Source organism: Salvelinus fontinalis, chromosome 9, assembly GCF_029448725.1.
Source record: "Salvelinus fontinalis isolate EN_2023a chromosome 9, ASM2944872v1, whole genome shotgun sequence".
NCBI classification, from domain to species: Eukaryota; Metazoa; Chordata; class Actinopteri; order Salmoniformes; family Salmonidae; genus Salvelinus; species Salvelinus fontinalis.
Window position 1 is genome coordinate 8,912,442 of NC_074673.1, and position 23,888 is coordinate 8,936,329.

Consider the following 23,888-nt stretch of genomic DNA (forward strand, 5'->3'; position numbering starts at 1 on the left):
TCAAATCAAATCAAATTTTTATTCTCACACGCAATACCGTTTTCTTAAACAATTTTCATCATTATGAGGACCTTCTAAATTAAATTCACGGAGTGGCTGCCGAATTCACTCATGTCGGAGAACTGCAATTTATCTTGGTACACATGAACATCACTCAATAAACCCAGAGTATGGTGAGTACACCACAAGAGCAGAACAGAGTCATCCAAACTATTATTTCAGAAACAGAACACGTCAATGTAGTTTTAAATACTATAATAATAGTGATTTAGTCCGTTTTTTCAGTTATTTGTGGTTATAAAACCTAAATCAAGCTAATTATATTCCAAGTACATAAAGTGTATTTCGTCTTCACCAAAAAAGAGGCCTGCTTTTGCATTGTGAAATGGAATTATCCCAAACATGAACTAAGCCTTCCCTGTATCTCACAATAGGCTGTCCCCAACATGTCCTCCCTGATCCTTTTCTGTAGCTGCGGGGTGATCCTGGGCATCGGTTTCTATGCCAACCTGATGGTGTTCTCTCCTTTTGCCAAGTAAAACACCCAGAGGAAGAACCAGCTGGATATCCTGCTGCTCCGCATGGCCTTGGCAGACTTCCTCAGCATGCTGCTCATCCCCTCCACAATGCACTCAGGTAGGTTATTTATCCCTTATTTTACCAGGTAACTTGACTGAGAAGAACTTCTCATTTACAGCAACGACCTGTGGAACAGTTAAAGGGGAGGGGGGATGAATGAGCCATTTGGAAGCTGGAGATGATTAGGTGGCCATGATGGACAAATTGGGAATTTAGCCAGGACACCGGGGTAAACACCCGTACTCTTACAATAAGTGTCATGGGATCTTCAGTGACCACAGAGAGTCAGGACACCCGTTTAACATCCCATCCAAAAAGACAGCACCCTACACAGGGCAATGCCCCAATCACTGCCATGGGATATATTTTTAGACGAGGAGGAAAGAGAGCCTCCTACTGGCCCACCAACACTACTTCCAGCAGCATCTGGTCTCCCATCCAGGACCAACCCTGTGTAGCTTCAGAGGAAAGCCAGCTTGGGATGCAGAGTGGTATGCTTCTGGCTGTTAGAGGTCAGAGAGCATGGCCCTGGCAGACCTCCTCACCTTGCTGCTCATCCCCTTCACCCTGCAGTCAGGTAGGTTGCAGGTTCGAATCCCAGGTCTGACTGGAAAATTCTGGTGGGCCAGCAACCTGAGGGTTGCCAGTTTGAATACAGAAAAAAAACACACATAAAAAAGTGTTGAGATGGGGATGTGGGCCAGTTACTATACTGGAGGATGGGGATGTGAGCCAGTTACTATACTGGAGGGTTGAGATGTGAGCCAGTTACTATACTGGAGGGTTGAGATGGAGATGTGAGCCAGTTACTATACTGGAGGGTTGAGATGGGGATGTGAGCCAGTTACTATACTGGAGGGTTGAGATGGGGATGTGAGCCAGTTACTATACTGGAGGGTTGAGATGGGGATGTGAGCCAGTTACTATACTGGAGGGTTGAGATGTGAGCCAGTTACTATACTGGAGGGTTGAGATGGAGATGTGGGCCAGTTACTATATTGGAGGATGGGGATGTGAGCCAGTTACTATACTGGAGGGTTGAGATGGGGATGTGAGCCAGTTACTATACTGGAGGGTTGAGATGGAGATGTGAGCCAGTTACTATACTGGAGGGTTGAGATGGAGATGTGAGCCAGTTACTATACTAGAGGGTTGAGATGGGGATGTGGGCCAGTTACTATACTGGAGGGTTGAGATGGGGATGTGAGCCAGTTACTATACTGGAGGGTTGAGATGGGGATGTGGCCAGTTACTATACTGGAGGATAGGGATGTGGGCCAGTTACTATACTAGAGGGTTGAGATGGGGATGTGGCCAGTTACTATACTGGAGGATGGGGATGTGGGCCAGTTACTATACTGGAGGGTTGAGATGGAGATGTGGGCCAGTTACTATACTAGAGGGTTGAGATGGGGATGTGGCCAGTTACTATACTGGAGGATAGGGATGTGGGCCAGTTACTATACTGGAGGATGGGGATGTGGGCCAGTTACTATACTGGAGGATGGGGATGTGGGCCAGTTACTATACTGGAGGGTTGAGATGGGGATGTGGGCCAGTTACTATACTAGAGGGTTGAGATGGGGATGTGGCCAGTTACTATACTGGAGGATAGGGATGTGGGCCAGTTACTATACTGGAGGATGGGGATGTGGGCCAGTTACTATACTGGAGGATGGGGATGTGAGCCAGTTACTATATTGGAGGGTTGAGATGGAGATGTGAGCCAGTTACTACACTGGAGGATGGAGATGTGAGCCAGTTACTATACTGGAGGATGGGGATGGAGATGTGAGCCAGTTACTATACTGGAGGTTTCAGATGGGGAGACCAGATGCTGCTGGAAGTAGTGGAATGTTCTCTAAACAGACTGGTACCCAGGATAAACCAAGCAGTGGAATGTTCTCTAAACAGACTGGTACCCAGGATAAACCAAGCAGTGGAATGTTCTCTAAACTGACTGATACCCAGGATAAACCAAGCAGTGGAATGTTCTCTAAACAGACTGGTACCCAGGACAGACCAAGCAGTGGAATGTTCTCTAAACAGACTGGTACCCAGGACAGACCAAGCAGTGGAATGTTCTCTAAACTGACTGATACCCAGGATACATTTACATTTTAGTCATTTAGCAGACGCTCTTATCCAGAGCGACTTACAGTAGAGTGCATACATTTTATTACATGTTACATACTGAGACAAGGATATCCCTACCGGCCAAACCCTCACGACGCTATGCCAATTGTGCGTCGCCCCACGGACCTCCCGGTTGCGGCCGGCTGCGACAGAGCCTGGGCGCGAACCCAGCCCAGCCTGGGCACGAACCCAGAGACTCTGGTGGCGCAGCTAGCACTGCTAAGCAGTGCCCTAGACCACTGCGCCACCCGGGAGGCAGGATAAACCAAGCAGTGGAATGTTCTCTAAACAGACTGGTACCCAGGACAGACCAAGCAGTGGAATGTTCTCTAAACAGACTGATACCCAGGATAGACCAAGCAGTGGAATGTTCTCTAAACTGACTGGTACCCAGGATAGACCAAGCAGTGGAATGTTCTCTAAACAGACTGGTACCCAGGACAGACCAAGCAGTGGAATGTTCTCTAAACAGACTGGTACCCAGGACAGACCAAGCAGTGGAATGTTCTCTAAACTGACTGATACCCAGGATAAACCAAGCAGTGGAATGTTCTCTAAACAGACTGTTACCCAGGATAAACCAAGCAGTGGAATGTCCTCTAAACAGACTGGTACCCAGGATAGACCAAGCAGTGGAATGTTCTCTAAACAGACTGGTACCCAGGATAGACCAAGCAGTGGAATGTTCTCTAAACAGACTGGTACCCAGGATAGAACAAGCAGTGGAATGTTCTCTAAACAGACTGGTACCCAGGATAAACCAAGCAGTGGAATGTTCTCTAAACAGACTGGTACCCAGGATAGACCAAGCAGTGGAATGTTCTCTAAACAGACTGGTACCCAGGATAAACCAAGCAGTGGAATGTTCTCTAAACAGACTGGTACCCAGGATAGACCAAGCAGTGGAATGTTCTCTAAACAGACTGGTACCCAGGATAGACCAAGCAGTGGAATGTTCTCTAAACAGACTGGCACCCAGGATAGACCAAGCAGTGGAATGTTCTCTAAACTGACTGGTACCCAGGATAGACCAAGCAGTGGAATGTTCTCTAAACAGACTGGTACCCAGGATAGACCAAGCAGTGGAATGTTCTCTAAACTGGCTGGTACCCAGGATAGACCAAGCAGTGGAATGTTCTCTAAACAGACTGGCACCCAGGATAGACCAAGCAGTGGAATGTTCTCTAAACAGACTGGCACCCAGGATAGACCAAGCAGTGGAATGTTCTCTAAACTGGCTGGTACCCAGGATAGAGCAAGCAGTGGAATGTTCTCTAAACAGACTGGTACCCAGGATAAACCAAGCAGTGGAATGTTCTCTAAACAGACTGGTACCCAGGATAGACCAAGCAGTGGAATGTTCTCTGAACAGACTGGTACCCAGGATAGTCCAAGCAGTGGAATGTTCTCTAAACAGACTGGTACCCAGGATAGTCCAAGCAGTGGAATGTTCTCTAAACAGACTGGTACCCAGGATAGACCAAGCAGTGGAATGTTCTCTAAACAGACTGGTACCCAGGATAGACCAAGCAGTGGAATGTTCTCTAAACAGACTGGTACCCAGGATAAACCAAGCAGTGGAATGTTCTCTAAACAGACTGGTACCCAGGATAAACCAAGCAGTGGAATGTTCTCTAAACAGACTGGCACCCAGGATAGACCAAGCAGTGGAATGTTCTCTAAACAGACTGGTACCCAGGATAGACCAAGCAGTGGAATGTTCTCTAAACAGACTGGTACCCAGGATAAACCAAGCAGTGGAATGTTCTCTAAACAGACTGGTACCCAGGATAAACCAAGCAGTGGAATGTTCTCTAAACAGACTGGTACCCAGGATAGACCAAGCAGTGGAATGTTCTCTAAACAGACTGGTACCCAGGATAAACCAAGCAGTGGAATGTTCTCTAAACCGACTGGTACCCAGGATAGACCAAGCAGTGGAATGTTCTCTAAACAGACTGGTACCCAGGATAGACCAAGCAGTGGAATGTTCTCTAAACAGACTGGTACCCAGGATAAACCAAGCAGTGGAATGTTCTCTAAACAGACTGGTACCCAGGATAAACCAAGCAGTGGAATGTTCTCTAAACCGACTGGTACCAGGATAAACCAAGCAGTGGAATGTTCTCTAAACAGACTGGTACCCAGGTGTTGGAGAGCCAGTAGGAGGCACTCTTTCCTCAGGTCTAAAAAAATATCCCAATGCCCCAGGGCAGTGATTAGGGTGCCCCTGCCCTGTGTAGGGTGCTGTCTTTCGGAGGGGACGTTAAACGAGTGTCCTGACTCTCTGTAGTCACTAAAGATCCCATGGCACATATCGTAAGGGTAGAGGTGTTAACCCTGGTGTCCTGGCTAAATTCCCAAGCTGTCCCTCATACCATCATGGTCACCTAATCATCCCCAGCTTACAATTTGCTCATTCATCCCCCTCCTCTCCCCTGTAACTATTCCCCAGGTCGTTGCTGTAAATGAGAATGTGTTTTCAGTCAACTTACCTGGTAAATAAATGATAGACCAAGCAGTGGAATATTCTTTAAATAAATATTGTGTGTGTGCTGGCCAGCTACTCAAAGAATGTATGGTATATTTATGTATCATATGTCACAAGAGAATAGACAACAGCCTGGCTGCTATTTAGGGGAAGGGGAATCTTGTTACAAACCTTTCTTTCTACTCTTGTGAATTTAGTGCTTTTTTGTGGACAACGGAGAAGATTTTTGCGTCTACAGTATGTTTCTACTTCACTGTATGTAAAAATCCTATCATAAGCTTTATATCGTAGTCCAGTAATAACAATTGATCAATAAGAAAACTTGGCGTCATATACAGTTTAAGTTTACATACACCTTAGCCAAATACATTTAAACTCCTTTTTTCACAATTCCTGACATTTAATCCTAATAAAAATGTCCTGTCTTAGGTCAGTTAGGATCACCACTTTATTTTAAGAATGTGAAATGTCAGAATAATAGTAGAGAGAATGATTTATTTCAGCTTTTATTTCTTTCATCACATTCCCAGTGGGTCAGAAGTTTACATACACTCAATTAGTATTTGGTAGCATTGCCTTTAAATTGTTAAACTTGTGTAAAATGTTTTGGGTAGCCTTCCACAAGCTTCCCACAATAAATTGGGTGGATTTTGGCCCATTCCTCTTGATAGAGCTGGTGTAACTGAGTCAGGTTTGTAGGCCTCCTTGCTCGCACACGCTTTTTCAGTTCTGCCCACAAATTTTCTATGGGATTGAGGTCAGGGCTTTGTGATGGCCAATCCAATACCATGACTTTGTTGTCCTTAAGCCATTTTGCCACAACTTTGGAAGTATGCTTGGGGTCATTGTCCACTTGGAAGACCCATTTGCTACCAGGCTTTAACTTCCTGACTGATGTCTTGAGATGTTTCTTCAATATATCAACATAATTTCCCTACCTCATGATGCCATCTATTTTGTGAAGTGCAAAGCACCCTCACAACATGATGCTGCCACCCCCGTGCTTCACGGTTGGGATGGTGTTCTTCGGCTTGCGAGCCTCCCCCTTTTACCTCCAAACACAACAATGGTCATTATGGCCAAAGAGTTCCATTTTTGTTTCATCCGACCAGAGGACATTTCTCCAAAAAGTACAATCTTTGTCCCCATGTGCAGATGTAAACCGTAGTCTGGCTTTTTTTATGGCGGTTTAGAAGCAGTGGCTTCTTCCTTGCTGAGCGGCCTTTCAGGTTATGTCGATATAAGACTCGTTTTACTGTGGATATAGATACTTTTGTACCTGTATCCTCCAGCATCTTCACAAGGTCCTTTGCTGTTGTTCTGGGATTGATTTGCACTTTTCGCACCAAAGTACATTCATCTCTAGGAGGCAGAACGCGTCTCCTTCCTGAGCGGTATGATGGCTGCGTGGTCCCATGGTGTTTATACTTGCGTACTATTGTTTGTACAGATGAACGTGGTACCTTCAGGAGTTTGGAAATTGCTCCCATGGATGAACCAGACTTGTGGAGATCTACAATTTATTTCTGAGGTCTTGGCTGATTTCTTTTGATTTTCCCATGATGTCAAGCAGAAGCACTGAGTTTGAAGATAGGCCTTGAAATACATCCACAGGTACACCTCCAATTGACTCAAATTATGTCAATTAGCCTATCAGAAGCTTCTAAAGCCATGACATCATTTTCTGGAATTTTCCAAGCTGTTTAAAGGCACAGTCAACTTAGTGTATGTAAACTTCTGACCCACTGGAATTGTGATACAGTGAATTATAAGTGAAATAATTTGTCTGTAAACAATTGTTGAAAAGATTACTTGTGTCATGCACAAAGTAGATGTCCTAACCGACTTGCCAAAACTATAGTTTGTTAACAAGAAATGTGTGGAGTGGTTGAAAAACTAGTTTTAATGACTCCAACCTAAGTGTATGTAAACTTCCGACTTCAACTGTAATTATTGTGTGATGTTTTTAACACTTAAAATAACTTAATACGGTCTGAATATGAATATTGATACAGTACATAGTATTACATTGCAATGCAGTACATTAGCTCACATTCATCGGTGAGGTTCCTGATGTGGTCTTGTTGTGTTGATGATGCACCGATCTGTTTCTTTTAATTTCTTCAGTTACTTTCAGCTTCTTATTTTTGTGTTTCATTCTTGACGGATCAGAATGACATGTGCTGTATATAGGATAAAAAGGGGGTAACATTTTAATGTTAAACTTGTTTTATTGTCAGGCACTAACAGTATTCTGTACTGACTATTTATATATTGTAAACCGGAATAAAAATTCCGTTGTGTTCAGACGGGAATTTGATTGGAATTTCATTACAATCATTTGATTAATCAATCAACTTTTCGTTTGAATCAGTTGTTTTGTATGCTGAAGTTACTTTTGGAACACAAACAGATCTGGGATCAGGCTAATGAAATGCCACTCACCTTTGGAAACAGGCTCCTGAGTCTGAGTCGGTCCCCAGGTGGGTGAATATGGGGCAGGGTGGTCACAGTAACAGCCATTCCATCCCTGCTGACATGCTGGGTAGCTCCTCGGGCTCAGAGACAAACTCCCTTACAGGAACCGGAGGCAGTGGAGGGAATCTATGAACAGAGATTCAATACATCCATCCTAAGGTAAAATGGTTTGGCATGTCACCAGGGTTGGGATCAATTCAATTTTATTTTAGGAAATATTCAGGAAGTAAAATTAAGTGAAAAACAAAGGGAGAATTGGAATCAGATTTTCATGCTTATTTCCTCAATTGAAATGGAATTGACCACAATCCTGTATGTCACATGGTAGTGAATATACTGTTAATGAAATGTGTACAGCTCTGTTAATAAATGGCAGTTTGTTTCATCCTCAGCCTCCTGTAATGTACCTGTACCTTCTAACTCTTCACTCACCTTGGACAACCGCCATCTATGTTTTATCTTGTGTGACAATGTGTGTACGGATAACAGCCTTTGTTGTGTTAGCCGTTTTTGTTAGGAATATCGGGACAATCTGGTGTTTGTCCAACTGTAGGTTTATCTCTTTGTACTACTGACTCTTGGAGAGTGTATTGTACTAGAGTACTCTAAGAGTATCTTAATGTGAGAGGAATAACATATCAAACAGGCTTCTGTTGGTGGATATTTGACTGTCTACAGTATTTGAGGTAATCAATTGAAATACTAAACTGGGTGAAATGAAATAAGACAACAACAGATAAAGCTTGTAAACATGATTACAACACACAAATGACAGCACGTTTTAATGAGTGATCTTGGACAGGTAGAGCTAGGGTTACTGTGTGAGGTCTGTCTGTGGAGAATAAAGGCCATGTATTTTCTAGTGGCTGTCACTGATATCCTTGGTCTTCCTGAGTCCTGTTGTTGTCCTCCCAACTCTGTCCTCCTTCAGTCCTAGACCGTACCACAGCTGGCACTTACACTGGTGTCCCTGAGCTATGCTGCACTTCCCCTGACTACACACACACACACACACACACACACACACACACACACACACACACACACACACACACACACACACACACACACACACACACACACACACACACACACACACACACACACACACACACACACATCTATAATGTCTACTATTGTATGTTTACTGTAGGTACGTCAACATTTGTACATCTACGTATCTATATTTATGTATATCAATGGGTAACTACAGTATATCACAAAAGTGAGTACACCCCTCACATTTTTGTAAATATTTGAGTATATCTTTTCATATGACAACACTGAAGAAATTACACTTTGCTACAATGTAAAGTAGTGAGTGTACAGCTTGTATAACAGTGTAAATTTGCTGTCCCCTCAAAATAACTCAACACACAGGCATTAATGTCTAAACCACTGGCAACAAAAGTGAGTACACCCCTAAGTGAAAATGTCCAAATTGGGCCCAATTAGCCATTTTCCCTCCCCGGTGTCATGTGACTCGTTAGTGTTACAAGGTCTCAGGTGTGAATGGGGAGCAGGTGTGTTAAATTTGGTGTCATCGCTCTCACACTCCCTCATACTGACTGGTCACTGGAAGTTTAACATGGCACCTCATGGCAAAGAACTCTCTGAGGATCTGAAAAAAAATAATTGTTGCTCTACATAAAGATGGCCTGGGCTATAAGAAGATTGCCAAGACTCTGAAAATGAGCTGCAGCACGGTGGCCAAGACCATACAGCGGTTTAACTGGACAGGTTCCACTCAGAACAGGCCTCGCCATGGTCGACCAAAGAAGTTGAGTGCACGTGCTCAACGTCATATCCAGAGGTTGTCTTTGGGAAATAGACGTATGATTGCTGCCAGTATTGCTGCAGAGGTTGAAGGGGTTGGGGGTCAGCCTGTCAGTGCTCAGACCATACGCCGTATACTGCATCAAATTGGTCTGCATGGCTGTCGTCCCAGAAGGAAGCCTCTTCTAAAAATGATGCACAAGAAAGCCCACAAACAGTTTGCTGAAGACAAGCAGACTAAGGACATGGATTACTGGAACCATGTCCTGTGGTCTGATGAGACCAAGATAAACTTATTTGGTTCAGATGGTGTGTGGCGGCAACCAGGTGAGGAGTACAAAGACAAGTGTGTCTTGCCTACAGTCAAGCATGGTGGTGGGAGTGTCATGGTCTGGGGCTGCATGAGTGCTGCCGTCACTGGGGAGCTACAGTTCATTGAGGGAACCTTGAATGACAACATGTACTGTGACATACTGAAGCAAAGTATGATCCCCTCCCTTCGGAGACTGGGCCGCAGTGCAGTATTCCAAGACAATAACGACACCAAACACACCACCTAGAATTCCACAGCCTTGCTAGAGAAGCTGAAAGTAAAGGTGATGGACTGTCCAAGCATGTCTCCAGACCTAAACCCTATTGAGCATCTGTGGGGCATCCTCAAATGGAAGGTGGAGGAGTGCAAGGTCTCTAACATCCACCAGCTCCGTGATATCGTCATGGAGGAGTGGAAGAGGACTCCAGTGGCAATCTGTGAAGCTCTGGTGAACTCCATGCCCAAGAGGGTTAATGCAGTGCTGGAAAATGATGGTGGCCACACAAAATATTGACACTTTTGGCCCAATTTGGACATTTTCACTTAGGGGTGTACTCACTTTTGTTGCCAGCGGTTTAGACATTAATGCCTGTGTGTTGAGTTATTTTGAGGGGACAGCAAATTTACACTGTTATACAAGCTGTACACTCACTACTTTACATTGTAGCAAAGTGTCATTTCTTCAGTGTTGTCACATGAAAAGATATACTCAAATATTTACAAAAATGTGAGGGGTGTACTCACTTTTGTGATATACTGTATGTGTCTACCTGTTGGATGGGAGTTGCAGGTTGGATGGGGCGGTGTAGGATGTGGTTCCTCTCCCTGTTGAGAGAGAGATAAGAATTTAGAATAAATAGAATGCTTTTCACATACAGTATGTCAAAGAGAGCAGAAATGCCAATTCCAAAAAACGACAACAACGTCTCAGACAATGGCAATTTGACTGGTACGCTTTGAATTCAATTGCAATGTCCCTTTCAAGTTATTTTGATTATGGCTGTAACAGTTCCATCTACCACTCTCTGCTTACACTGGACTGGGGAGAGCCTTCTGATGGACTTGTCTCCTGCAGGCAGGTTAGCCAGGCCGGGCAGTCGCCCCCCGTCTCTGTTGTCCCGGGGCAGCTGTGAGTGGGGCAGGTGGGTGGCCTGGGGGCACTGGCAAGGACCCCAGTCGTAGCCTACAGTGCAACATGGACAAGATGGGATGGATGGATACAGATTAGTAATGAGAGGCAGGTATGTGGTGTTACAGAGAGAAGTATTGAAGGCAGAGAAGAGAAGCAAAGAGAAGAGGAAAAGAGAGAAGAGAGGAAAAGAGATGAGAAGACAGGAGAAAAGAAGGAGAGGAGAGGAGAAAAGAGAAGAGAGGAGAAGAGATGAGAAGAGAGCAGAAGAGAAGACCTTGAGAAGACCTTGAGAAGACCTACTCTACCATTGAGGGTCAGCTGCATCCTGCTCCTCACATAATCAGCCATCAGGTGCTGCAGGTACTCCGACTGTAAAATTGAAACCAACACAAGCCAATCCTTCAAATTACGTACTGTAGTGTTAAACAAAGTGTTGTCGGCTTTGACTTGTCCATAAGAGTTCTACCTTCGATGTCATGGCCGGCTTCTTGGTGTCAAAGACAAGGTATAGGACAGATACCTGAAGGAAACACGCAGGGAGGACGGTGATACATGCTCTGAACATGTATCATCATGATAAATGAATAACTGAGGGATGCAGAAATAAACACATGCTTAAGAGGAATGCTTAGTTACATGCACAACAGGAGAAAACAGACATTCAGTGATTCAAATGAATATCATGTTGTGAGTGTGAATGTGGGAACGCAGTATTCTCCTACACCACTTGAGGGGGGTAAGAGAATGATGAAAAATATAACCAGTGTAACAGTCTTTCTCTCCGTTCAGAAGGAACGATAGACTGCCTTCTTATCTGGCGGACTGGGATCAGGGGGGACCAGTTGTCTCTCCCTCCATTTTGGAGGTTCCCTCCTGGGCACTGCTGGAGGAGCCTTTAACTGGAACACAAACAGAGGCCCCATACACACTCAGGTTCTACAACTGATGTACAACACATTTGACACAATGGCTGTAGCTAATACAACAGATCATTTCTGATGAACTTGACTGCACAAAAAATGTTAACAGAACCTTAGTGGAGACACCACACATGTACGAGGGAGCGTAGCCCTCCCTCGTACATGTGTCCACTCGTACATCAATCTCTCTCGTACATCAATCCACCAGCTCCTGTTTCACCTGACATGCTTTCCTTTTCATCAGATTGGTGAGCAGGGTCAGGGTCAGGGTAAGGATCAGAGTCAGGGTAAGGGTCAGGGTAGGCTGGCAGAGAAGGATTTGCTAGCTCCATGTCAGTCACACTAACAGGTGCTAATGGCCCCAAGTGGTTAGCTGATTATGGCCTTTGTCCTAACATTTTCCATCCATGCTATTCACATGTTCAGGTGTGCACATTTATCAATATGTACAGTGCATTCAGAAGTATTCAAACCCCTTGACTTTTTCCAAAAAAAATTAACGTTACAGCCTTATTCTAAAATTGATTCAATTGTTTTTTCCCCTGATCAATCAACACACAACACCCCATAAAGACAAAGCAAAAAAAAAGTTTTTTTTATTTTTTTTGCAAAACATAATATACAAAACTGAAATATCACATTTACAAGTATTCAGACCTTTAATCAGTACTTTGTTGAACCCCATTTGGCAGCGATTACAGCCTCGAGTCTTCTTGGGTATGACACTACAAGCTTGGCACACCTGTATTTGGGGAGTTTCTCCCATTATTCTCTGCAGATCCTCTCAAGCTCTGTCAGGTTGGATGGGAAGAGTCGCTGTACAGCTATTTTCAGGTCTCTCCAGAGATGTTGGATCGGGTTCCTGCTGGAAGGTGAACCTTCGTCCCGGTCTGAGGTCTTCAGCGCTCTGGAGCAGGTTTTCATCAAGGATCTCTCTGTACTTTGCTCCGTTCATCTTTCCCTCAATCCTGACTAGACTTCCATCCCCTGCCTCTGAAAAATATCCCCACAGCATGATGCTGCCACCGACATGCTTCACCGTAGGGATTGTGCAAGGTTTTCTCCAGACGTGACGCTTGGCATTCAGGTCAAAGAGTTCAATCTTGATCTCATCAGACCAGAGAATCTTGTTTCAAACCAAGCGGGCTGTCATGTGCCTTTTACTGAGGAGTGGCTTTCTGTCTGGCCACTCTAACATAAAGGCCTGATGCTGCAGACATTTTTTGGTACCCTTCCCCAGATCTGTGCCTCGACACAATCCTGTCTCAGAGCTCTATGGACAATTTCTTCAACCTAATGGTTTGGTTTTTGCTCTGACATGCACTGTCAACTGAGGGACCTTATATAGACAGGTGTGTGCCTTTCTAAATCATGTCCAATCAATTGAATTTACCACAGGTGGACTCTAATTCAGTTGTAGAAACATCTCAAGGATGATCAATGGAAACAGGATGCACCTGAGCTCAATTTCAGGTCTCATAGCAAAGGGTCTGAATACTTAGGTAAATAAGGTATTTCTGTTTTTTATTTGTAATAAATGTGCAAAAATGACAAAGTGAAACCTGTTTTCACTTTGTCATTATGGGGTATTGTGATGTTATTATGGGGTATTGTGATGTCATTATGGGGTATTGTGATGTCATTATGGGGTATTGTGTGTAGATTGATGAGGACATTTTAGAAGGAGTGTGAATACTTTCCAAACGCACTATACTTGGGAGTTCCTCTTCATTTTCATTGCATATGATGTTTAAAGCATGGGACTTACAGGCTTCAATACATATTTGCTTTTCTTCAACGTCTTTTTGACACCATTATCCTGTAAGGTAAAAGGATAGCAAAAATCAAGCTTACTAAGATGAACTAACAAAGGAAACTGATCCGTACTTCTAAAGGACAAATCTGACAGTGTAGTCCATATTGAGAGAGAGAATGCCACAAACATCCCAATGATGATACTCACCCCCTTTTCCTCACTCTCCCTGGCTCTGACCAGGGGAGATTTGTTCCTCTCCTTCTTGGACTTCAGCTTCTTACGGGACGTCATCTGTGTTATAGAGAGAATACAGACAGACCGGTGGGTTATTAGTCACCTCGAAACTCCTACCCAGATACAAAAAGGTTTTGTTAGCGAGACAGTAATACTACTGTTACTACCTTGTTGAAGGCCTGGAGGTGAGCAGGAGGTCCGTCCGTCTGGGAGCTGTTGGATCCACTGGTGCTGGCCTCGTGGTCGGTCAGTGAGGTATCTGTAGGCTCGTTGTCTATTGGCAGACCTGCCTCCTGTCTCATGATCTCCTGTAGCTCTCTCAAACACGCGCTGTACTGCAGAAACAACACACCAGTGTGATCTGTTTCAGTATAGCTACTGTGCTTACACTGTGGACAAGCAGATATCGCCAGGACTAGAGACAGTTGTGTCCGGTTCTGGTCCCACCTTTGTCCGGTCCGGGTCACAGTAGTCCAGTAGTGTGTCACAGAACTGAGCCCCCAACATCTCTAGGTCCTGAGTGCTGAAATGGGTCCCTTTCCTCTTACCTGGAATCAAACCAAAAGTGAACATCTTTGGTCTGACTGAATCTGACTTGTAAACCCTGACACGTGTGCAGTTCACTCTGAATCAAGTAAAGTATTTTATTTATAATACTTCTATCAAATGTTTCCTTTCCATTCATGTAACTAACGTTTGGTAGAAAAATCTAGCTCCACTGTCTCTGTCTCTTCTGCTAGAGAGACATGGTAAAGATGCAGCGATGTGGATATCCTTACCGATGTTGGAGCCACAGAACGATGTCTCCAGGGTGAAGGAGTTGAGGACCCCCAGCCTCCACAGAGCCACTCTACCTGTTCCCTCCTTACTGCGCTCTACCTTGAACTTACAGCTCCCAAACGAGAACTGAGGACACACAAGATTAGCTGAATCTTGGAAAACCCCAACAGCCAACATGAGAAAGACCTAGGCAGTTCAGATCAAGCTAAATTCTGTTTAAACTGTGTGATCTTATCTCAGCCATTTCATCTGAACTGGGGCTGTATTCCTAAAGTGTCTCAGCGTAGGAGTGCATCTCTAGGATCAGATTAGCCTTTTAGATCAGAATGAATAAGATGACATGGACATTTGGGTACCTGATCCTAGATCAGCACTCCTACTCTGAGACACTTAGTGGATACGGAACCTCATCTTGACTAAAACAATGAGTGAGGAAGAGTAATGAACCATGTCAGGGCAGTTCTTGCTGAGCATCAGAGGGAAGACTCGTTGGTGAGGGTGTCTGTCAGCGGGCCGGGGGTTCTCACAGCCGTAGGTGAAGACGTTGTGTTTACGGCTGTGTCCATGGAGATCACAGTACAGCAGCACCTTACGCTCCTCACACAGTCTGGAGAACATATGTGGTATTATTGTCTGGTCAAATTGTCTGACTGATTGGTTAACTGACTGATTGGTTAACTGACTGATTGGTTAACTGACTGATTGGTTAACTGACTGATTGGATAACTGACTGATTGGATAACTGACTGATTGGTTAACTGACTGATTGGATAACTGACTGATTGGTTAACTGACTGATTGGTTAACTGACTGATTGGTTAACTGATTTATGGATAGATTGGTTGATTGGTTAACTGACTGATTGGATAACTGACTGATTGGTTAACTGACTGATTGGTTAACTGACTGATTGGATAACTGACTGATTGGATAACTGACTGATTGGATAACTGACTGATTGGTTAACTGACTGATTGGATAACTGACTGATTGGTTAACTGACTGATTGGTTAACTGACTGATTGGATAACTGACTGATTGGTTAACTGACTGATTGGTTAACTGACTGATTGGATAACTGACTGATTGGTTAACTGACTGATTGGTTAACTGACTGATTGGATAACTGACTGATTGGTTACCTGACTGATTGGTTAACTGACTGATTGGATAACTGACTGATTGGTTAACTGACTGATTGGTTAACTGACTGATTGGATAACTGACTGATTGGTTAACTGACTGATTGGATAACTGACTGATTGGTTAACTGACTGATTGGTTAACTGATTGATTGGTACCTCTGGACCATGGTGTGTGTGGCCCACACGGTAGGGAAGGAGTTAAGTTATTTATTAACTGACTGATTGGTTAACTGACTGATTGGTTAACTGACTGATTGGTTAACTGATTTATGGATAGATTGGTTGATTGGTTAACTGACTGATTGGTTAACTGATTGATTGGTTAACTGATTGATTGGTTAACTGATAGATTGGTTGATTGGTTAACTGACTGATTGGTTAACTGACTGATTGGTTAACTGACTGATTGGTTAACTGATTGATTGGTTAACTGATTGATTGGTACCTCTGGACCATGGTGTGTGTGGCCCACACGGTAGGGAAGGAGTCTCTGAGGATGGACTTGTAGTTGCGGTTGAGGTCACGTCCGGTCAGCGAGCAGCGGTAGTTACCTACTATAACCCCGTCCGGGTTCAGCATGGGCACCAGCTTGAAGACGAAGGCATCTCGAAGCAGCGCCGCGTCTGGAGAATCTCCCAGCAGGAAGTTCAGGATACCCCTCATCACCCAGGAGCTGTTGGTCAGTTGTATATTTGATGTATAGTATGGCACTCTATCAGAGTTATCCTACCATGCTTTACGGAATGAAAATAACACTTAACTTAGATTGTGTGGCGATAAAGAAATCAGGAATCTGAATTTGGTCAAAAGCAGTGCACTTTACAGAGACCTCAACTCTGGACCTGGAAGCTAGTTCCACTGCATTTTCATTGTTCCCTTCTAATCAGGGACTGATTTAGACCTGGAACACCAGGTGGGTGCAATTAATTATCAGGTAGAACAGAAAACCAGCAGGCTCTGGACCTCAGGGTCAATACCCGTTGGGTCTCTACCCGTTGGTCTCTACCCGTTGGGTCTCTACCCGTTAGTCTCTACCCGTTGGGTCTCTACCCGTTGGGTCTCTGCCCATTGGGTCTCTACCCGTTGGTCTCTACCCGTTGGGTCTCTACCCTTTGGTCTCTACCCGTTGGGTCTCTACCCGTTGGTCTCTACCCGTTGGTCTCTACCCGTTGGGTCTCTACCCGTTGGGTCTCTACCCATTGGTCTCTACCCGTTGGGTCTCTACCCGTTGGGTCTCTACCCGTTGGTCTCTACCCGTTGGTCTCTACCCGTTGGTCTCTACCCGTTGGTCTCTACCCGTTGGGTCTCTACCCGTTGGTCTCTACCCGTTGGTCTCTACCCGTTGGTATCTACCCGTTGGTCTCTACCCGTTGGTCTCTACCCGTTGGTCTCTACCCGTTGGTCTCTACCCGTTGGTCTCTAACCGTTGGTCTCTACCCGTTGGGTCTCTACCCGTTGGTCTCTACCCGTAGGTCTCTACCTGTTGGTCTCTACCAGTTGGGTCTCTACCCGTTGGTCTCTACCCGTTGGTCTCTACCCGTTGGTCTCTACCCGTTGGGTCTCTACCCGTTGGTCTCTACCTGTTGGTCTCTACCTGTTGGTCTCTACCCGTTGGGTCTCTACCCTTTGGTCTCTACCCGTTGGTCTCTTCCTGTTGGTCTCTACCCATTGTTCTCTACCCGTTGGTCTCTACCCGTTGGGTCTCTACCCGTTGGTCTCTACCCGTTGGTCTCTACCCATTGGTCTCTACCCATTGGTCTCTACCCGTTGGTCTCTACCTGTTGGTCTCTACCTGTTGGTCTCCCCGGGGTGTATCCGGGCGGTCAGAACCACAGCAGGCTTGTGAATCCTGTCCCCACGGTAGGATGGGTTGGTCACCGTCAGCACCGGAACCAGGTTACCTGCCAGCGACCGGCACAGAGTCCGCACCTTACAGAACCGCGAGCGGTGGGGGTCCCGCTCGATCTCGGACAGGTGAGCCCACAGGTTGGAGTAGGTGTAGGGGAAGCAGTGGGCCAGGTAACAGGTGTCCTGATCAAGACAACAATAATAACAACTTCACTGTATTGTAAATACAATATTGTGTATTTGAAGAAAAGTATCATATATATTGATATTGATATATTGTAACATGTTGCTTAAATAAGCCAAAGAAAATGACAACAAAAGCACCATTTATACCTGATTCTAACATGCGTCTTTTGTTCTGATCTTGTCCACATTCTGATTGTGCCCACATTTTTAGACACGTGTAGACGATTAAAAGATGCATTGTGATCTGATTGTGATCAGATCTTCCTGACCACCTCCGGAGGTAGTCAGACAGGCATTATGTCTGGATATCTTACAAGTGTAAACAGATCTGGACACACCCTTTAAATAGTTATTATCCCTCCTTCTAAAATCATTGACAGGTGCCACTATTGACTTATGGCATCAATATATTAAAATGTAAATAAATACATTCATATTATTTTGAAATAATACTTGTCAAATAATTTGCATACAGGGACGGACCAGGAAATCTATTCTCAATGCGGACACAGTGGACAGATATGAGACATATTTATGAAACTGTAGGTACAATCAGAATGTGGACAAAGGATTAAAGTCAGTGCTGGCCCTTTTCATTGAATGATGTGATCGATTGTTGGCTCCAAGCACCGTTTCATTGATTTACACAAGACAAGAGGATAAGAGTTAAGCACTGCGGTTCTTGCCCTTTACCTGGTCATAAGGGAAGCAAAAGGTCCAGGAGAGGGAGTAGCAGGGCTGGTTGGCGTGCTGCCGTCCGTTACGTTGGTAGGACACCTGTTGGCCCACGCGGTGCCAGCCCACCCCCTGGATCCGGGCCTCCTCTTCAGAGTAGAGCAGAGGCAGCTGCCCCTCTTCATACAGACTGGTCACCTTCAAATCAACATCTATTCATTATTATTATTTATTGGATGTTAAGCTACTGTGTGTCATATGAACATGTTGTAAAATACTTTACTTGAGAAAAAGAGAAGAGAACAGACGTGAGGGAAAAGAGTCCCAGTAAAAATGGTAATAACTACCTACCTTCAGCAGGTTGGTGATGGTGAAGCGGTAACGAACCCCCGCCCTCGTGTTCCTCACCCGGAAGTAGAACCACTGAGTGTGCTTCTCTGTGTACAGGTCCGTCCGCAGCGAGAGCTCATAATCAAATTCACCACTGGAATGAAATTAAATAAGATTATACAGAATGAAAATGACTGGGGACATTCATTCACTCATAACTAGGATGTGTGACAACATGCGAGGATTGAAATTCGAATCACACAACACAGAAAATAAGTTGTTGGGGAGTGAACATTCATTCACTCATAACTTTGAATGACAGTGTGAGAGGGTTTACAATACTTATGGATGCTCTGTACTCACACCCTTGTTGCTTTCAGCAGGTTGCCACTCTCGAAGCGTCCCTCGAACAGCAGAGTGATGTCATCAGGGCCAGAGAGAGACACAGCAGCAGCGGTCAGGGAGGAGCGACGGCCCCCCACACGAGAACCCAGGAAGTAGTTATCTTTATCTGCACAGACATGGACATTTAAAACAAAGAGACACATGAAGTGTCCTGGGGATGAGCAGAACTGGGTGCAAACAGCATTTGTTACTATCCATGTGCACTTGATTTTTCTTGACTGGAGCAACTGAATCAGTGGAATAGTCCCCCCCCCCCATCTGGCACTCCAAACAAAACAAACAGCCTTCTATTTGGACACAGGCAGGTCTGTGGTAGAGCTCAGTGATTGACAGAGTGGACATGTTATTTGAGTTTACCTCTCTGTGTGTCATACACAACGGCGCCTTCCTCTTCAGACTCTGGTCTCAGCCACTCGCTGGTGTTCATCTGAGCACACAGCGGCTCTGGGAAGGGAGGAGCCCACTCTGACAACAGACAAAACACACAGAGAAAAGAGAAGACAAAATACAGAGTGTTGCTTTGCTTGTAAAAAAATATATAAATAAAAAAGGTGCTCTTTGGATCTAAGATTGAGAGAGCTTTTCCTGAATCTCTTTTCAGTACATGAAGTGCTCTTGTCGTGTGATATTGAATGTGGTCTAAAGTCTAGCTTTCCTCTAAATGATTATACATCTCTTGACACCTCCCATTTCTCTTTAGTCTGTAGTATTCTCACCAATATGCTGAATTTCCCCCGGGATGACCTCCCACTCGTGGGGCCAGCGTGGCAATGTTTGGGACACATGTCCAGACACACCGTACAGGTGTCGGGGCTCCCTGAGGCGAGGCACAGCCCTTCCCGACTGGATCTCAAATACCACCTGGGTGGTTCTGGGTAGTGGAGAAACACGTGACACATCTGTGTGGGAAGAAGTTTGGGTTTTAGCCAATATGGTGAGCAGTTTGGGAAGCAGTTACAATACCTGTCGCTTCACTACTAGTTTAACTACAAGTTCCATTGGTTTGGTGAAAGTTAGTTAGTTTAACTAATTTCCAAACCATGTAGTTAATTCAGTGATTTCATTGTTCTTTGAAACTTTAATGATACAATAGACTTAAACATGTCTTACAGCTTTACCTTTGACAGTGAAAACGAACAACCAAGCTATGGTTGGTGCTCTGTGCCTTCCTGTACTTGGATTCTATCTTACCTTCACTCTTGTGGGAACACTCCTCCTCCGCAGGTGCCTTCACCTGTTCTTTATCCTTCAACTCCTCTTCATCATCAAAAGATGAGTAGCTGAAAGAGCTGTGACATGTTCTTCTATGAATGTTGTCCCTCATCTCATTGTCATCCCCTGTAAATCCTGTGGAACGGCAGGATAATTGATCTAATTTTGAATGTACATCAGGGTAATCTCTCTCACCGAGACTGCAAGCTTTCATAAACATGCATGAATCTCATTCCATAATCTCAGTGTCAAGATCATACGAACCCTCATATTGTCTGTTGTAGAGAGGATACATCGTAGAAGCATGTCTTTTTAGAACGGTTTCTACGTCTGTGTCTTTGTATTGTTGCACAAGGAACTGTTGGTATCATGAATATAGTTCTCTGAAATAGTCACACATAGGTTATGATTGTGAAGTCTGCTTCTAAAAAGCATAATAAACATGAGTCAGGTAAACCCAGCAGAACACACTTTTACAGTTGCAATATCCATTTCCATAGTGGTTTGAGGGCAGATTTCCAAAATACCTCTCCTTGGAATGCTGCAGCCAGTCAACCAGACTGTAATTCAATCTGACTGCACAGAAATTCACCCCGTCACTTAAAACTCGCTGGCCTGATCTCATTTAGCAGCGTTGTACATTCAAAAAGATGAGACACACTCTCCAGAAAGTCAGAGGCCAGCTAAATTAATTAGAAACTGACAGACGTTTTCCTGTGACATCATCACCCATCGTGGTTTGGTTTCATTGACTAATGAATTAAGCAAAAATAAACGTCTACAACAAAAACGTGTATTAAATCCCCCCAAAAACTAAAAAACAACAGGTAACGTTAAAATGCATTAATTTCGTGATAACTAGGTTTAATTGGTTTAGCCAAAAATTCAAGATTGCAAATATAATGCTGACGTTTTATTCATTCAGGTCAGGATTTGGTCAACATCAGGAACACAAGCATTTCGCTACACCCGCAAAAACATCTTCTAAATACGTGTATGTGACACATTTAATTTGATCAGCTCACACACATTGTCACCTGTGAAAGAACAAAACACAACACACACCAGTCAGTGGCACGTTAACGTTAGCTAGGCTAGCTAGTTAACGTCTTTGTTACTGTTTGGTTTAGGTAAAACTACAATAGCTAGTTATCAATATACTTCCTATGCAATTATTAAGTGAGTGCATTCGCTACCTACCGCATAGTGGAAAAGCATCATGTCTCACTCAAGCTTGTCGCCTGCAACAGCATCATCGGCAGCGTGTTGTTTCAGGTGAAGACAGCAGAGCGGAAAATGCACGGTTTACTGTACACGGTCACCGTGACAACTAACGTGGCGCGAAATCCCCCACATTCTTCTACTTGTTAGTTGAAATATACAATATTTTCTTAGGACGAACGGCTACACTGTATCACATATATCACAAGTATACCAATCAGTATGTTACATAAAACACCAAGTATCTAATTGTTGTTAATGTATACAAATGCATTGATAGCCTCATTAAAAATGTATCGAACCCCGCACCGAAAATCCTCCTGCATTAGCGCACCAAACTTTTTTAAACTAATATGTGAAGAAAAGCATTCTGTTAAATTCAAATATTATTTATGGTTGTTGACAATTCATTATTTATGCTTCTTATTTAAGAAGGTGTTGGGTGTCATCTCATGTAAAACATGTCTTGTGGTGACAACAAATGACTAATTATCTGGCAGTAGTGATTTGATAGGAGGACCACAATGGAAAGAAGTCGCAGACTTTGTGAGTTATCTTCAATGATTTTACTCATGTACATCTATGTCTTTGTCAAGTTTTATGTGTGCTTGTTTTTTTTTTAAATGGTTGAATTAATAATCAACTGAACTAAACGAGTCCTGGGGAGGTTGTCCAGCCAAGACGACCATTGTTGCAGAATAGTATGCCTTCACAGTATATATTTCTACGGGTGGGCAGGCCTATAGCGATGATTCCCTTTCCCAAAACATACTTTCATTGAGTTATTTGCTGGAGTTGTGGTCAATTCTCAAACACACTATAAAAATGAGCCTACGGCCAGCCAGTGATATAGGCCTACTTGAAACTGTCAGAGAACCAAGAGGATAGTGTCAGGTGTCAATGAGGGTAAAGAGATAAGGTCAATTACTACAGACAAAGAAGGGTAACGTTAGAATTCTCATACCATCATCATTATCTTCATTTATCTCTTACGTTCATTATCTCTTGTGGTTTGAGGCCTTCCTGTTCATCAGACACTGCTGTTCTCACAGTGTTCATTTGGTAATGGTCTGTAATGGCCTGCCAGGTGTCAGGGAAGAGGTGGTTGTTATCAGGGGTCCTGAGCCAAGAGAAGATAAAGAGACCTTGACGCACGCACGCACGCACACACACTTGTGTTGTATGTAACTTGCACCACTCTAAATGATTGATTGGTTGATGTTATTCATTTTATTTGTAACATGATCTACCTCTTCTAGGAACACTAAACCCAGGGTTGGAAACATATATTTCCAGGTATTTACTTGTACTGCACCTGGTCAAATGCTTATTACAAAGTTATAGCCTATGAATTAAGCTACTTGTCATTTTGTTTCGTTTAGAGTTACAACCATTAACATTACAGGACCCAAACTAAATTGCTTCACGAGGAAGTGAAACGGAACAATTCTGTTAGGATCCAGACTATAGATACATCCTAGAGGATCAGAAGAAGCCTGTTGCCGTGAGCTCATCATCGCTCCATGTGTTCCATGAGTTCCATAAAAGCCACTAGAATGTGTGTCTGTTTATTTATAGGTGTCTCTAAAGTTCCCTAGCAGTGGTTTGCCTCCTGAGCTGGTTTCAGTTACACCTACTGCTCTGGAAAATGTATCACACACGCCATCACACACGCACGCACGCACGCACGCACGCACGCACGCACACACACACACACACACACACACACACACACACACACACACACACACACACACACACACACACACACACACACACAGAGAGGACTCTATGTGATATACTATAACATGAGATCTATAGGTGGGATTTCATAAGACTTTCTGTGCCCGATATTCTAAGATAAGATGATGGTAACTGATGTCATGTAATATACATGACAGTACATGCATGTATAGGTGGTGTTACTATGCAGACAGCATGCATGGCAAGAAATAGTGTTGCCAGACAACAGTGCACTTACAAAAAAGTGTGCAATTAACCCACTGTTTGCAAGTGGAGAAACTAGACATATATAAATAATTGAACCAACATGGTGGAAGCAACAGGCACAGGTGCTACTCAGACTGGGGCAATGTTATAAAAGGTCAATCGTGACCTGGATGTTAACCCTTGACCACATTCATTACACAGGCCAGCTTGTGACACCCATGGTGGTGTCCACTGATTTCAGTAGGTTTTGGATTGTATCTTCTATTTTTATTGTTTAGAATAAAGAAATGTAGAGTACAGTAGAGCACAGAGTAAATGTCG

The 23,888-nt window shown here is 44.0% G+C and overlaps 1 protein-coding gene across 2 annotated transcripts; it reads right to left on the reverse strand.

The window, feature by feature from the left end:
• On the reverse strand, nt 1-21,706 carry LOC129862018 (cytosolic carboxypeptidase 2-like). 2 transcript variants are annotated; one of them, XM_055933303.1, is made up of 22 exons: nt 21,597-21,706; nt 20,661-20,779; nt 20,376-20,531; nt 19,901-20,083; nt 19,542-19,649; nt 19,143-19,290; nt 18,801-18,933; nt 18,468-18,647; nt 17,533-17,771; nt 16,186-16,413; nt 15,043-15,202; nt 14,595-14,721; nt 14,263-14,363; nt 13,983-14,150; nt 13,789-13,872; nt 13,594-13,644; nt 11,211-11,804; nt 10,807-10,956; nt 10,544-10,598; nt 7,652-7,810; nt 7,260-7,389; nt 1-704 (listed from the first exon to the last, which is right to left on the reverse strand). In XM_055933303.1, the coding sequence occupies exons 2-17, from the start codon at nt 20,689-20,691 to the stop codon at nt 11,691-11,693; spliced, it is 2,211 nt and encodes a 736-aa protein (XP_055789278.1). In that variant the 5' UTR covers nt 20,692-20,779; nt 21,597-21,706; the 3' UTR covers nt 1-704; nt 7,260-7,389; nt 7,652-7,810; nt 10,544-10,598; nt 10,807-10,956; nt 11,211-11,690. The 2 variants fall into 2 exon arrangements, with proteins under 2 accessions (XP_055789278.1, XP_055789279.1); XM_055933304.1 differs by having other exon boundaries at nt 10,518-10,598.
• Nucleotides 21,707-23,888: the final 2,182 nt, after the last annotated feature.